Source organism: Trichoplax adhaerens, genomic scaffold (assembly GCF_000150275.1).
Source record: "Trichoplax adhaerens TRIADscaffold_52 genomic scaffold, whole genome shotgun sequence".
In the NCBI taxonomy this organism is placed as follows: domain Eukaryota; kingdom Metazoa; phylum Placozoa; class Uniplacotomia; order Trichoplacea; family Trichoplacidae; genus Trichoplax; species Trichoplax adhaerens.
The window spans coordinates 11,655-25,181 of record NW_002060992.1 but is presented as its reverse complement, the minus strand read 5'-3'; the positions used below and the strand labels follow the sequence as shown (position 1 = coordinate 25,181).

The 13,527-nt window shown below is 29.3% G+C and overlaps 1 protein-coding gene across 1 annotated transcript in view; it reads right to left on the bottom strand.

The window, feature by feature from the left end:
* Nucleotides 1-2,373, bottom strand: part of TRIADDRAFT_62447 (uncharacterized protein) — a gene marked incomplete at both ends in the record, with an annotated part of 4,105 nt that extends 1,732 nt beyond the window's left edge. The window contains 4 exons of the mRNA XM_002118373.1: nucleotides 406-489; nucleotides 595-657; nucleotides 1,370-1,464; nucleotides 2,337-2,373. Coding sequence (XP_002118409.1) covers nucleotides 406-489; nucleotides 595-657; nucleotides 1,370-1,464; nucleotides 2,337-2,373 — 279 coding nt within the window. The remainder of the gene's footprint in view (nucleotides 1-405; nucleotides 490-594; nucleotides 658-1,369; nucleotides 1,465-2,336) is intronic.
* Nucleotides 2,374-13,527: the final 11,154 nt, after the last annotated feature.

Here is a 13,527-nt window from a genome sequence, read left to right as displayed (position 1 = left end):
ACAAAAAGATAATCGCGATACATTATTGCATAAATATATATAGAAAATTTCAGAGTCGAAACGATATATATATTTCTTTGCGCTCGCGCGGCGTATATATCCGATTTTTAGTGTTTCATTTTTTATTTCCTTTTATTATCTTTTTGTTATTATTTTTCGCGGGGGTCCAGGTCTTCTCTATCTGGATTCACTGTAGAAACCTACTTAAGCGCGTGTGTTTGCAGAATAAAGAAAGTAATTGCTCAAGAAACGGCAAGACTCATATCGTGAAGAATAGTGTAATAATTAGTCAGTTGTCTGTGGAGATCAGCCGAGAAAGCGAGCTCTCAAATACTTCTCTCATAGAAACTGAAAGTACTGGGAGAAATAGCCCAAGTTTTAAGTAACTACACTAGAGTTCTTTACTTTCCTTTGCCACAAGTGAGGGTTGTGACAGTAAGTAGGACATGACACAATACATATTACTCCAAAGGTTACTATGCCAGATGCCTATAATTTAATTTGCGTATAAAAAGAAGTGAGCGAATAAAATGTTCAATCCTAAGTATGTCATTTACTTATCATTATTAAGGCATAAAAGGAGCTCAAGCTTACCTGGGATGGTGACGTACTTGAAAACTGGCTTAATTTTACGACAAAGAGGGAATTCGCTAGAGCCTAAAATAAAACGTTCATCTATGACTCATATCCTATAAATCACATTGTTATGAATTATAAACCGAAAATATTTTCACCCTGCAAATCACCTTGATAGATCTGATATTACTGATTTTAATGCATAAACTCTTCTCGCTTAAATCTGTTTAACCTAAGCCCATTTCTATTATCAAACACTATAATATAATCACTAATTGAATGAGCTTATCAAAGTAAAATTGATCAGATCATCTAAATTTATTACCACAACCAAAGTTGATCGTGAGATCTTTAATTGCAGCTGAGAATATCTTTTATCAATTAAGTATCTTAGAAGGGACAAATTCGATAAAAGTAACTTTACAAAATCTTTCTTTCTCCAATTAACTCGGTCATAAATAGCGAATATTTTAATGCACTACAAAAATTACTCAAAGTTAGGAAGGAGCTAATAGAAACAGATTTCAATAATTTTTGCCTAGATTTTCATTGTAAGCCTAAGTGAAGCGTTTCGTCTTTAACTGTAAATTATATTATTCTTCATCAGTTAATCAATATCACAATTTCTTAATTTGATCGAATTCTATCTGAATAGTAATTGTATTTAAGCTAAATTTATCTTATCTTAAAACTGCTTCCACCCAACTTTAGTAGCTTATAGGTGTGAAAAGGTAAACCGTTAACGAACGACTGTACTGTTTTAATCCATAATATTTGAAATAGCAATACTTACGAAAAATCCCATAAGCGATGGATCAATCAGAGCGGCACTCAAGTTTATACGGTCTAACTTTAAAGTATTTCCAGCAAAAATAATAATACCACTAGCTAAACTAGATAAAAGCAAATGCAATCAGAAGATAACTATAAATCTTTCCTGAACGCATAGCTGGATTGAAGTTAATTCAATGGAATACGATAAAACTAAGTCGATAATTATGAGCAGGGAAATGAAATAGAACGCGAGATTATAGCTGGAAAAATAATTGATGACGCGGGCAGATCCATAAAATAGTTGGCTATGACATCATTTCTTTGCGATCTTATTGGTCAGCATTGTTGATGTTCTAAATTGATTACAATAGGTAACATGATGGCGGACAATAGCTTCATTGGTACTCAAGCCAGAACCCTATCATCTGCAAATATCATGACCAGTACTATGTACAAATCAAGAATAATCTAATTTAATAGCCATATATACGTATACATTTATAATCGTTTCAATTCTTAGAATACTTATCAATTTCTCAGGTACAATTGTCTGTTTATCTCGGATATTATCATTTGATATATACGGCGTTCGCTATCAATGTTATAGTCTAGCATAAAAATGAGTTGTGTTGTGCACTTGTGAGCTCCACCACAGTCGTTGTATCTCAAGCTCTGCTAGCTTAGTAATCCATCGATATCAAGTTGAGCAGCTACAATCTAGAGTTATTTGCAATTTATGGAGTGTTTTAACTAATTATATTAATCGCGTGTTTGAAATTATTACTATACTATACAAGTAATACCATGCTTTCTGTAGTGTATTTAGAATATACTGGAACTATATTCTACTCTTAAATATAGACACATTGTATTGATCTTATATTTAGACATATATACAGTCTGTTCGCTCTACATTCAAATATGGCTTACTACATTTAGTTATTACAGTCCTCGCTATTTTCTACAATCATCTGCTATTCTATAACCTGTTATGGTATATGTTGTATCTAATCCTACAATCATGTTCTCTGCATGTGTTCTAATGCCATAGCTATAAATACTGCCGTTTTCTACCTTAGATTTCTTAAGTTGCATTATTAGTCACAGTTAGTATTCACACTTTACTCACGGCAGCTACCACGCTGACCTACCGTAATTATCACACTGTACCTAACTACAATCTACAATAAAGTATCTTCTTTTCTTAAGCTCCTTGTGTAATTCTCTGTATGGCAACTAAAACCACATTATCTGACTCTTCGAACCCTCCATCACACTTTCAAATCTCGTAGCTAGTGTAATCAACTAAAGTTTTTACAATTAAAGTTACATTGTAGAATTTTGTACTCTCCCATAGCTTTCGGACTTCTTATATTACGGTAGAAAATAGTAAAGAACTGCATTATGCAGATTCTGGTGTAACTGCAGGTAACTACTTTAGTCTATCTAGTTTTCACCGTTTAATACGAGTATTATCATACTTTCAAATTCCATAATGTCAGCAGTAATTAATCGAAGCCTCTACAGTTATGCTGTAGATTTCACAACTTGTCTATTTTATATCATTATAGCTATTAAACTTGATATATTAGGTCCTTGCTGTAAATACTAAAAGTTTGCCATTATCAGGAGAATCAGTAACTATCACTAGTTTCTTAGACAAAACTAAACCTAAGTTTTATTAAAGTATCAGTCAATTTAAAGTAACTATTCATACAACCATTAATTATAAATATTAATACCTTAATAGTATTGTAAAACTGTGCACTTATTCATAAAAATGTAAAACATTATGGATCTCGGTATTCTCAAAATATACCTAAGTATACGTATTACTTATTAGAGAATAAGATAAGCATTCATTAGTAATAGTCACTGGATGACTATCCTTTTACGCTATAATCTCTTACTTTAGTTGCAGGAATTAATACAGTAAGTGTAGGGCCTCTTGTACTTGTTAATAATACAATATTGATAATTTAGCGTAATAGGTTACTGTAGCCAGTTCAATTATTGCAACTTATCAATTTTCATAAATTTGCATCAAATATGGAAGACTACCCGGAACTTTAACCCCAAATCAAGTAGATGCTCGCATAGAAGATTGTACATTTTATAGTATTTATTATAAACATGATCGAATATCACAAATGGCTTCCAATGGACGTATAGTAACTAATATCAAAATCGTTACATTATTTTGTTAGTTTAAATGAATAGTAAGCGAGAAAGTTGCTTGGTGCTACGGGGTATTTAACCAACCATGCCACTTGTAACTAGAGCAGTCATCGATTGCTCCCTTAGTAACTTAAAAAATTTCTGTTACTCCTACATCTAAACTGGGGTTTAGCGTAAGGGAGACTAGGGAAGATAACAGAAATCTAATTACAAGAAATGTTTACTCAAATACCTCTATCATTTTTACTTTTTAATTCAAATATTCTTTTGTTTAAGCTGCAGTAATATAATTGAGAAAAGGAGTAGATCTTGAATTTTCTACCCAGGCTAAATCAAAGGAAACAGCTTGCCATTGACTAATGAAGTATGAAATATTATGAGCAGTTACCTCTATTAAACTTTTCAGTAAACCTTTGATGTTCAATTTAAAACAGGAAACTATGTACTGTACGAAGTGATATTAGCAATAAATGCTGCATGCATCAGTTATAACACTCAGTTATCACTTGTTATAAATGATTAGATCAATTTCGTAAGAGAAACTATTGTATAAAATACAACATATTCTATGAGCATGAATCATATACCAAATAAGTAACACAGTTATAAGTACTTTTGCAAAATTATATTTTATTAAAAATGCGTAGGCTTTCATGGATAAAAAATAAACTAGTATGATACTTCTTATACTTGAAATGATATTGCAAATTTTTAACACCATCACTGATGTAAATCCTGCAAATATATTCTTATAGCTACTTAAGCTGATTGACATAGTTGATGGGGACATAATACAGCAAATTTGCTTTCAGTTTTAATTTCAGCTTAGTTTGTAATTAGATTATTCTGTTATCACTGACTACAAGTATCAAATCTTCTCAACTACTCTGGAAGCCTAAACGCTAATTGCATTTCCAATTTAGTCCACTAGCAGCTACCAAAATTGTGTTATCCAACTGAAAGCTAATAGATTGCTGCTTATATCTAAACAATTTACAAATAATAAGAACATCATTATAAAAATCGTGAAAACAATATTGTACATTATTACGTTGGACTTAAATGATTTAGATAAAGGGAACTCAATGCGGAGCTTAATTAATCTAAGTTATTTTGCAATTTTTGTAGCTAGGAAGATTTTTCTAAAATTTCTTGTTAGATAACTTCTCTTGATATAAGTTTAAAAGGCTAGACTTATAGACTTTAACTATGTTTTATCTTGCAATAGAGCAAAGTTAAGACGCTTTATATCTGTAAGACAAACACTCTTTGAGTTTGTCGATTTAGGTCTAAGAAGTAATTAAGTATAAAATTCACTTTTTTTGATGTGAACTAAGTAAGCTAATGCCGCTTGTAGTCTTTACTTCTAAATACGGTATAGCCTATTCTTAGTAAAAGTAAATTTCTACTAGACCGTAGCTTAACTCCTTATTTGTGTAATCTATACTTAATGATTCACCCTCAGTGTGAATGATAGAATATGTAAAATTCAATCAGTTTTTAGTTCTGTATATATAAGTTATCTTATCGTAAAGTTTAATACATCAGGCATACTGTAATATTACAGTATTCGATAGTCATAATATTCAAGATATCACAATAAAGTATAAAATTTAACTTTGCAAATATCAAGAAAACAAATCGCATATTCTTATAAAACTGTTTGAAACTTACGCGCTGTAATGGAAGTAATCGTTGTAGCCATAGTGTCAGCATCATACAGTGTAAATAATATAAAATGTAAAATTCAATCAGTTCTTAGTTCTGTATATAAAAGTTATCTTATCGTAAAGTTTAATACATCAGGCATACTGTAATATTATAGTATTTGATAGTCACAATATTCAAGATATCGCAATAAAGTAAAAAATTATTCAATTTTGCAAATATCAAGAAAACAAATCGCATATTCTTATAAAACTGTTTGAAACTTACGCGCTGTAATAGAAGTTTTCGTCGCAGTCACAGTGTTAGCATCATACAGTGTAAATAATATAAAATGTAAAATTCAATCAGTTCTTAGCTTGTATATAGACGTTATCTTATTGTAAAGTTTAATACATTATACACGTTACGATATTATAGTGTTAAATAGTTTATAATATTCAAGATATCGCAATAAAGTAAAAAATTTAACTTTGCAAATATCAAGAAAACAAATCGCATATTCTTATAAAACTGTTTGAAACTTACGCGCTGTAATAGAAGTTATCGTCACAGTCACAGTGTTAGTTTCATAAAGCGTAAATGATAGAAAATGTAAAATTCAATCAGTTCTTAGTTCTGTATCTAAAATTTATCTTATAGTAAATTGAATGCATCATAAACGTTACGATATTATAGTATTCAAGATATTGCAATAAAGTAAAAAATTATTTAGTTTTGCAAATATCAAGAAAACAAGTCGCATATTCTTATAAAACTGTTTGAAACTTACGCGCTGTAATAGAAGTTATCGTCGCAGTCACAGTGTTAGCATCATACAATGTAAATAATAGAAAATGTAAAATTCAATCAGTTTTTTGCTTTGTATATAAAAGTTATCTTATCGTAAAGCTAAATACATTATACACGTTACGATATTATAGTGTTAAATAGTTTATAGCATTCAAGATATCGTAATAAAGTAAAAAATTATTTAATTTTGTAAATATCAAGAAAACAAATCGCATATTCTTTTGCATTCAAATATTACATATGATTGAATATAGCCCAAGGCAGAGCATAACTGAATAAAAGAAATACGATGCTACACGGATAATGTGACTTTAGTGACCGATAATATGTAGAGTACTATCTGCAATATATCTATCAGATAGATACTTAGCTATCTTTCAGTGTACCTAGATATAAGATCTACGACTTACTTATAATACTAAACAAAAGAGATTAAAAAATAGTAAGCACTGTTGCTTAAGTATTAATAGGTTTCCTCAATATTTTATTTATAACATCTATCTAATCTAATTTCTAACCAATTTCTTCTCTAGAACATTCAAATTTTCCTACGAATTTGGCCAAGTTGTTTTAAAGTGCATGAAATTAGAAAAAGTGTGATAGATTGTCAAAAATTCTATAATTATAAGCTCAAATAGTTACTGTTGGAGTATTTAAAGTATCCTTCGTTTAACTATCCAAAATCATCTATACAATGCTATAAAATATTCTAACAGGGCAATCTATTTTAAAATACGAGTAAAAGTATCTACTGTAACATATTATACTATAACTAAAATTACATATCATAAACATTGCAGCAGGCTATTGTTAAAGATATAACGAAGCATAAATGCGTGCAATACAAAGTAAGTATTACAAATCGTCTCTTACGATATTAGCTTACAAAGAGAAGATCAACGATTTTAAATGATTTTTGTATATTATACGGCCAATTATTTTAGGTTCAGTATTCTGATAAATTTTGATGTCAACTGTATTTAGGACTAGCGGAATCCGTGTACTATATTGTGTGAATGGTCGCGTTTAAGCTCTAATTATATAATTTATATTAAGCGTTTAAAATACGGATCCAAATTGGGTCTAGTAATATTTATGTCTAAAATTTATTGGGCATATTACTTGATATCCACTTACATCTGAAGTTATAATGTATTAAGTTTAAGCTACGTTGGCCATTATGAATAGTACCCGAGCGTGATTATAATTCGTCTAAGCGTAGTAAGTTGTGAATTATATCACTGATAGCGTTTATATAAAGTAGTAGAGATTAATAGGCACCTCTATCGCTTTTTATAAGAGAAACTAAGCAAGAATAGATCGTATAATATATAGTAAAAACTATAAGTAACTATATTATATTCTAATTGTCTAGAACTGGTAATCGCTTTGTTTATAGAAAAGATCAATATCTATAAATATCGTTGCATTAATTGCACTATAGTTATTATAGAAGATAGAGAAGACCTTCTCTATCTTATAGAAGAGTATATAATATAAACTCGGTATAATAGAATGTACGAGCGATTTGTGCGTATATTAAATATCTGATAGTATTCTAGCCTCTCTAGCTTTGGCAAGAAGCTTAGTCTATCAATTAGCGTAGTTTACTGTAATATATTATACTAAAGCGCTAGTAGATAGTAGCTAATGATAAAATGACTTATCTCACTGTATTATTTGTTCTAAATAATACTCTAAGATCGAGACTGACAGCCCTAATCGGCACTTAGTAATTTCACATACAGTATTAAACTGCGAATTCTAAGACTACATTAATCACACAAATACCCGGATCTAAGTTTACTTGTACTACGTGTAATATTTTATGTATAATTCAGATTTATCTCTTACCGAACTATCCAAGGACTTCGCCTAGTTATCCATAAAATAGGTCACGATAGTATTTTAAAAATGGAAAAAAATTTATACAATTAACTTTTTAGAAAAAACTAAGAGTACTGTATTTATCAAAATGTATAAGGGTATATCGATGCACAAAAAATTATACTATAATTTATGTAAGGTACACTATAAAATATATAATATATTACACATTTCGTCTGCACTATCTCTGCAAGAACTTTATTACTTCATATCTAAATTAATAAATAATCACTAAAGCATAAAGCTCACTTTTTGATACGAGCTAAGAATATTGATACTGCCACTTACAGTTATCGTAGGTAACTATGTGTTTTACGCATGCTGCATAATGAAGTCGATAAATAAATTCACATGTTACAATATCTTGTCGTTAAGCTATTTTTTAGTAAAGTCTATCATTTGAGTCTTTAATAATTGCTGATATAGAAGAAATTCGCTATAAAAATATTAGATGTAAACTTGCATGTGATTATCTTAGACTTATGGACTGAAATTGGAGTAACTCACTAGACCCATAATGTTGATATCAGGCAGTTTAAATGATATAAATGTATATTATATCAATGTGCAAATTCTGTATTTAATAATCGCTAATATAAAAAAATTTATCCATAAAACTATTAGAGAAATAAAATAGTATGTGATTGTCTTAGACTTACGAACTGAAATTGGTGTATATCGTTAGAGCCATGATGTTGATACCATACAGTGCAAATGATAGAAAATGTAATATTAAATCGATTATTAAATTCTGTAATTAATGTTACCCTATGGCAAAGTTGATTTGTGAGACATATTACGATATTATGGTGCTCACTAGGTACATAATATCCGAGATACTGAGATCATGTAATCATATTAAACTATTAAACCTTTATAAAACAAAATCATAAGTGACTTTTTGAGATTTACACTCTAAAATCGAAGTAATTGTTACAGCCATTGTGTTGACACCGTACATAGTAACTGATCGAAAATATATAATCGAATCAGTTCTTAGCTCTGTATCTGAAAGTTATCTTATTTTAAAGTTCATATATTACACGCATTACGATATTATAATCATAGTATTCAGGATATCAAGATGTTTTAAACAAATTTAACTTTAAATCTATCCTAAGAACAAAATCATATTTGATTATATATTATCTGAGACTTCGTACTGAACTCGAAGTAATCGTTACAGCAATCTAACATCAAAAAATTAACTATTAAGATACCATGAAAAAATCACATATTCTTATAAAACTGTTTGAAACTTACGCGCTGTAATAGAAGTAATCGTCGCAGCCATAGTGTCAACATCATACAGTGTAAATAATAGAAAATGTAAAATTCAATCAGTTTTTAGTTCTGTATTTAAAAGTTATCTTATCGAAGTTTAATACATCATGTATACTGTAATATTATAGTATTCGATATTCAAGACATTACAATAAAATAAAAAATTTAACTTTGCAAATATCAAGAAAACAAATCGCATATTCTTATAAAACTGTTTGAAACTTACGCGCTGTAATAGAAGTAATCGTTGCAGCCATAGCGTCAGCATCATACAGTGTAAATAATAGAAAATGTAAATTCAATCAGTTCTTAGCTTGTATATAGACGTTATCTTATTGTAAAGTTTAATACATCATGTACGTTACGATATTATAGCGTTAAATAGTTTATAATATTCAAGATATCGCAATAAAGTAAAAATTTTAACTTTGCAAATATCAAGAAAACAAATCGCATATTCTTATAAAACTGTTTGAAACTTACGCGCTGTAATAGAAGTAATCGTCGCAATCACAGTGTCAGCATCATACAGCGTAAATAATAGAAAATGTAAAATTCAATCAGTTCTTAGTTCTATATATAAAAGTTATCTTATCGTAAAGTTTAACACATCATACACATTACGATATTATAGTATTTGACAGTTCATGATATGCGAAGCACACAGATAATACGAAATTCAAACTATTAATATATCATGAAAATAAAATATACGAGTATATGATTGTTCGAGACTTATCAGCTGAAATCAGTGTAATCGTTAGAGTAGTAACGTTAAGATTACACAGTGCACAAAATGGAAAATACATAATAAAATCAGTTCTTAGTTCTGTATTTAAAGGTTATCTTATCGCAAATTTGATTTATCACACATAACACGATATATGGTATTCGATAGCTTGTAATATCTGAGATAATGAGATAATATATAAAATTTAACTTTCAAATTATTAAGAAAACAAAATCATATATGATTACTAGAGACTCGCCCACTGAAGTTGGCCTAATTATCAGAGCCATAATATTGACATTTTACAATTTAAGTGATAGAAAATGTATCATTAAGTTAGTTCTTAATTCTGCATTTAAAAGTCATCTTATAGCAAAGTCGATTTGTCATGCTCATTACGATATTATAGTATTTGATATTTCATAATATCCGAGATATCGAGATAAGATAAATAAATTTAACTAATAAATTATCATGAAAGTAAAGTCACATACGCATGTTTGAGACTTACCACCTGAAACGCAAGTTTCGTTTTAAACCACGATGTTCGCATCACAAAATGTAAATAAAAGAGCAAATTACTCATATTAGTAAAGCTTATTGTTAGTTAACATATCATAACAAATATCTCAAAATATTAAGCAAGAATTAGTATTTCTTGCAAAGTTCAGTCCATCAAATAAACTTGATTCTTCGAGTAATAGTAAGAACTATCTGTTTTCAGTCTGCAACTGTTTAACTTATTACAGCAAGGTACCAGAATAGTACTAAGTAAAGAAAAATTCCCCATCTAGCTATGGCATTATCTAAATATAGAAGTTTCGTAACACTAAGATCAATGGTTTATGTATAACAGCGATTATAGATAGCATGATAAGATTTATATACCATACATTGAACTAGCGTATAATACTTTAACTCCGATAATATTCGCATCAACGATGCTGGATACTAACGCATTTTGTACTAAATGTTTTTTATAGTAATCCGGATTAATACTGTGGATTAATTCACTCATTTTCTACCGATAAATAATTAAAAGTAAACTTATACTTCATAGTAAATTAAATCGAATTACTAAAGTTTCATCTATAAAAAAATGCTATATCGTTCTATATCCTTGTATTAGAAATTATTACGAAGAAGTTTGAATGCTATTGTGTCTAAATTTTCAAAGTTATAATATAACTGTAGCGTAAATTTACTCAGAATATGACTCTTTCTCGAATATCTTTAATGTGGCACAATATCTCATGAAGTTAATATGTAATTATCATCGAATAATATGAAGTCAATGTATTTAATAATGTATCACACAGGAATTATCTGACTACATAAAATGGTAATAGAAACTATCTTTTGCATTCAAATATTACATATGATTGAATATAGCCCAAGGCAGAGCATAACTGAATAAAAGAAATACGATGCTACACGGATAATGTGACTTTAGTGACCGATAATATGTAGAGTACTATCTGCAATATATCTATCAGATAGATACTTAGCTATCTTTCAGTGTACCTAGATATAAGATCTACGACTTACTTATAATACTAAACAAAAGAGATTAAAAAATAGTAAGCACTGTTGCTTAAGTATTAATAGGTTTCCTCAATATTTTATTTATGACATCTATCTAATCTAATTTCTAACCAATTTCTTCTCTAGAACATTCAAATTTTCCTACGAATTTGGCCAAGTTGTTTTAAAGTGCATGAAATTAGAAAAAGTGTGATAGATTGTCAAATCTTGTCAAAAATTCTACAATTATAAGCTCAAATAGTTACTGTTGGAGTATTTAAAGTATCCTTCGTTTAACTATCCAAAATCATCTATACAATGCTATAAAATATTCTAACAGGGCAATCTATTTTAAAATACGAGTAAAAGTATCTACTGTAACATATTATACTATAACTAAAATTACATATCATAAACATTGCAGCAGGCTATTATTAAAGATACAACGAAGCATAAATGCGTGCAATACAAAGTAAGTATTACAAATCGTCTCTTACGATATTAACTTACAAAGAGAAGATCAACGATTTTAAATGATTTTTGTACATTATACGGCCAATTATTTTAGGTTCAGTATTCTGATAAATTTTGATGTCAACTGTATTTAGTACTAGCGGAATCCGTGTACTATATTGTGTGAACGGTCGCGTTTAAGCTCTAATTATATAATTTATATTAAGCGTTTAAAATACGGATCCAAATTGGGTCTAGTAATATTTATGTCTAAAATTTATTGGGCATATTACTTGATATCCACTTACATCTGAAGTTATAATGTATTAAGTTTAAGCTACGTTGGCCATTATGAATAGTACCCGAGCGTGATTATAATTCGTCTAAGCGTAGTAAGTTGTGAATTATATCACTAATAGCGTTTATATAAAGTAGTAGAGATTAATAGGCACCTCTATCGCTTTTTATAAGAGAAACTAAGCAAGAATAGATCGTATAATATATAGTAAAAACTATAAGTAACTATATTATATTCTAATTGTCTAGAACTGGTAATCGCTTTGTTTATAGAAAAGATCAATATCTATAAATATCGTTGTATTAATTGCACTATAGTTATTATAGAAGAGTATATAATATAAACTCGGTATAATAGAACGTACGAGCGATTTGTGCGTATATTAAATATCTGATAGTATTCTAGCCTATCTAGCTTTGGCAAGAAACTTAGTCTATCAATTAGCGTAGTAAACAGTAATATATTACTGTAACGAAACTTAGTACTGTGATTGTAGATTTTTAGCTATGTTAGTAAGATATACGGAAACGTAACTTTCTATATTTATCTTAAGACGTATTTTGTAGCTCTCTACTATAGACTGCAATGGTAGATTCTATGCTACAGTACAGATGACTATATATAGTAAGGTGTTGAGATCTATTAAGGCTAGAGCTAAAATAGAACTGTAATTCATATATTAGGGTATGCTTAGTTTACCGTGCTTTGACTGCTAAGAATAATATGTACGGAAATACTGTAGTTGTTTCCATATCGGATTAATGATGGTCCGCTGTAAAATGTTGTCACTAATAATAATTTGACTATGTGTAAATTAAGGGAGAATATTGCTACGCTGATTGTGGCTGTGACTGCTACGAAATGAATATAAGCTGGCAACTTTAGACTATTCAGTTCGTTCTTTCTAGAAGTCCTTCAATAGTTGTATTCGGCTAGAGCAGAGTTGTGTGTAGCTAGTCTTTCTATTAGATCTGATAAAGTTCTAATTTTCTACAACTTTGGAATTTTCGTGATTGGATTTTATCACAACTACACTAAAGTGCTAGTAGACAGTAGCTAATGATAAAATGACTTATCTCGCTGTATTATTTGCTCTAAATAATACTCTAAGATCGAGACTGATCGGTCTAATCGGTACTCAGTAATTTCACATACTGTATTAAACTGCGAATTCTAAGACTATATTAAACACACAAAAACCCGGATCTAAGTGTATTCGTAAGACGTGTATGTGATAGCGTTATATATTGTATTAGAGTCGAAATATCTGTGTTAGGATAATATTATTAGCCCATCCTTATTTAGTTAACATCTAATTGTAATTGTAACTTACTTATGTTAGATCGTAAATTATCGGGAAATGTTC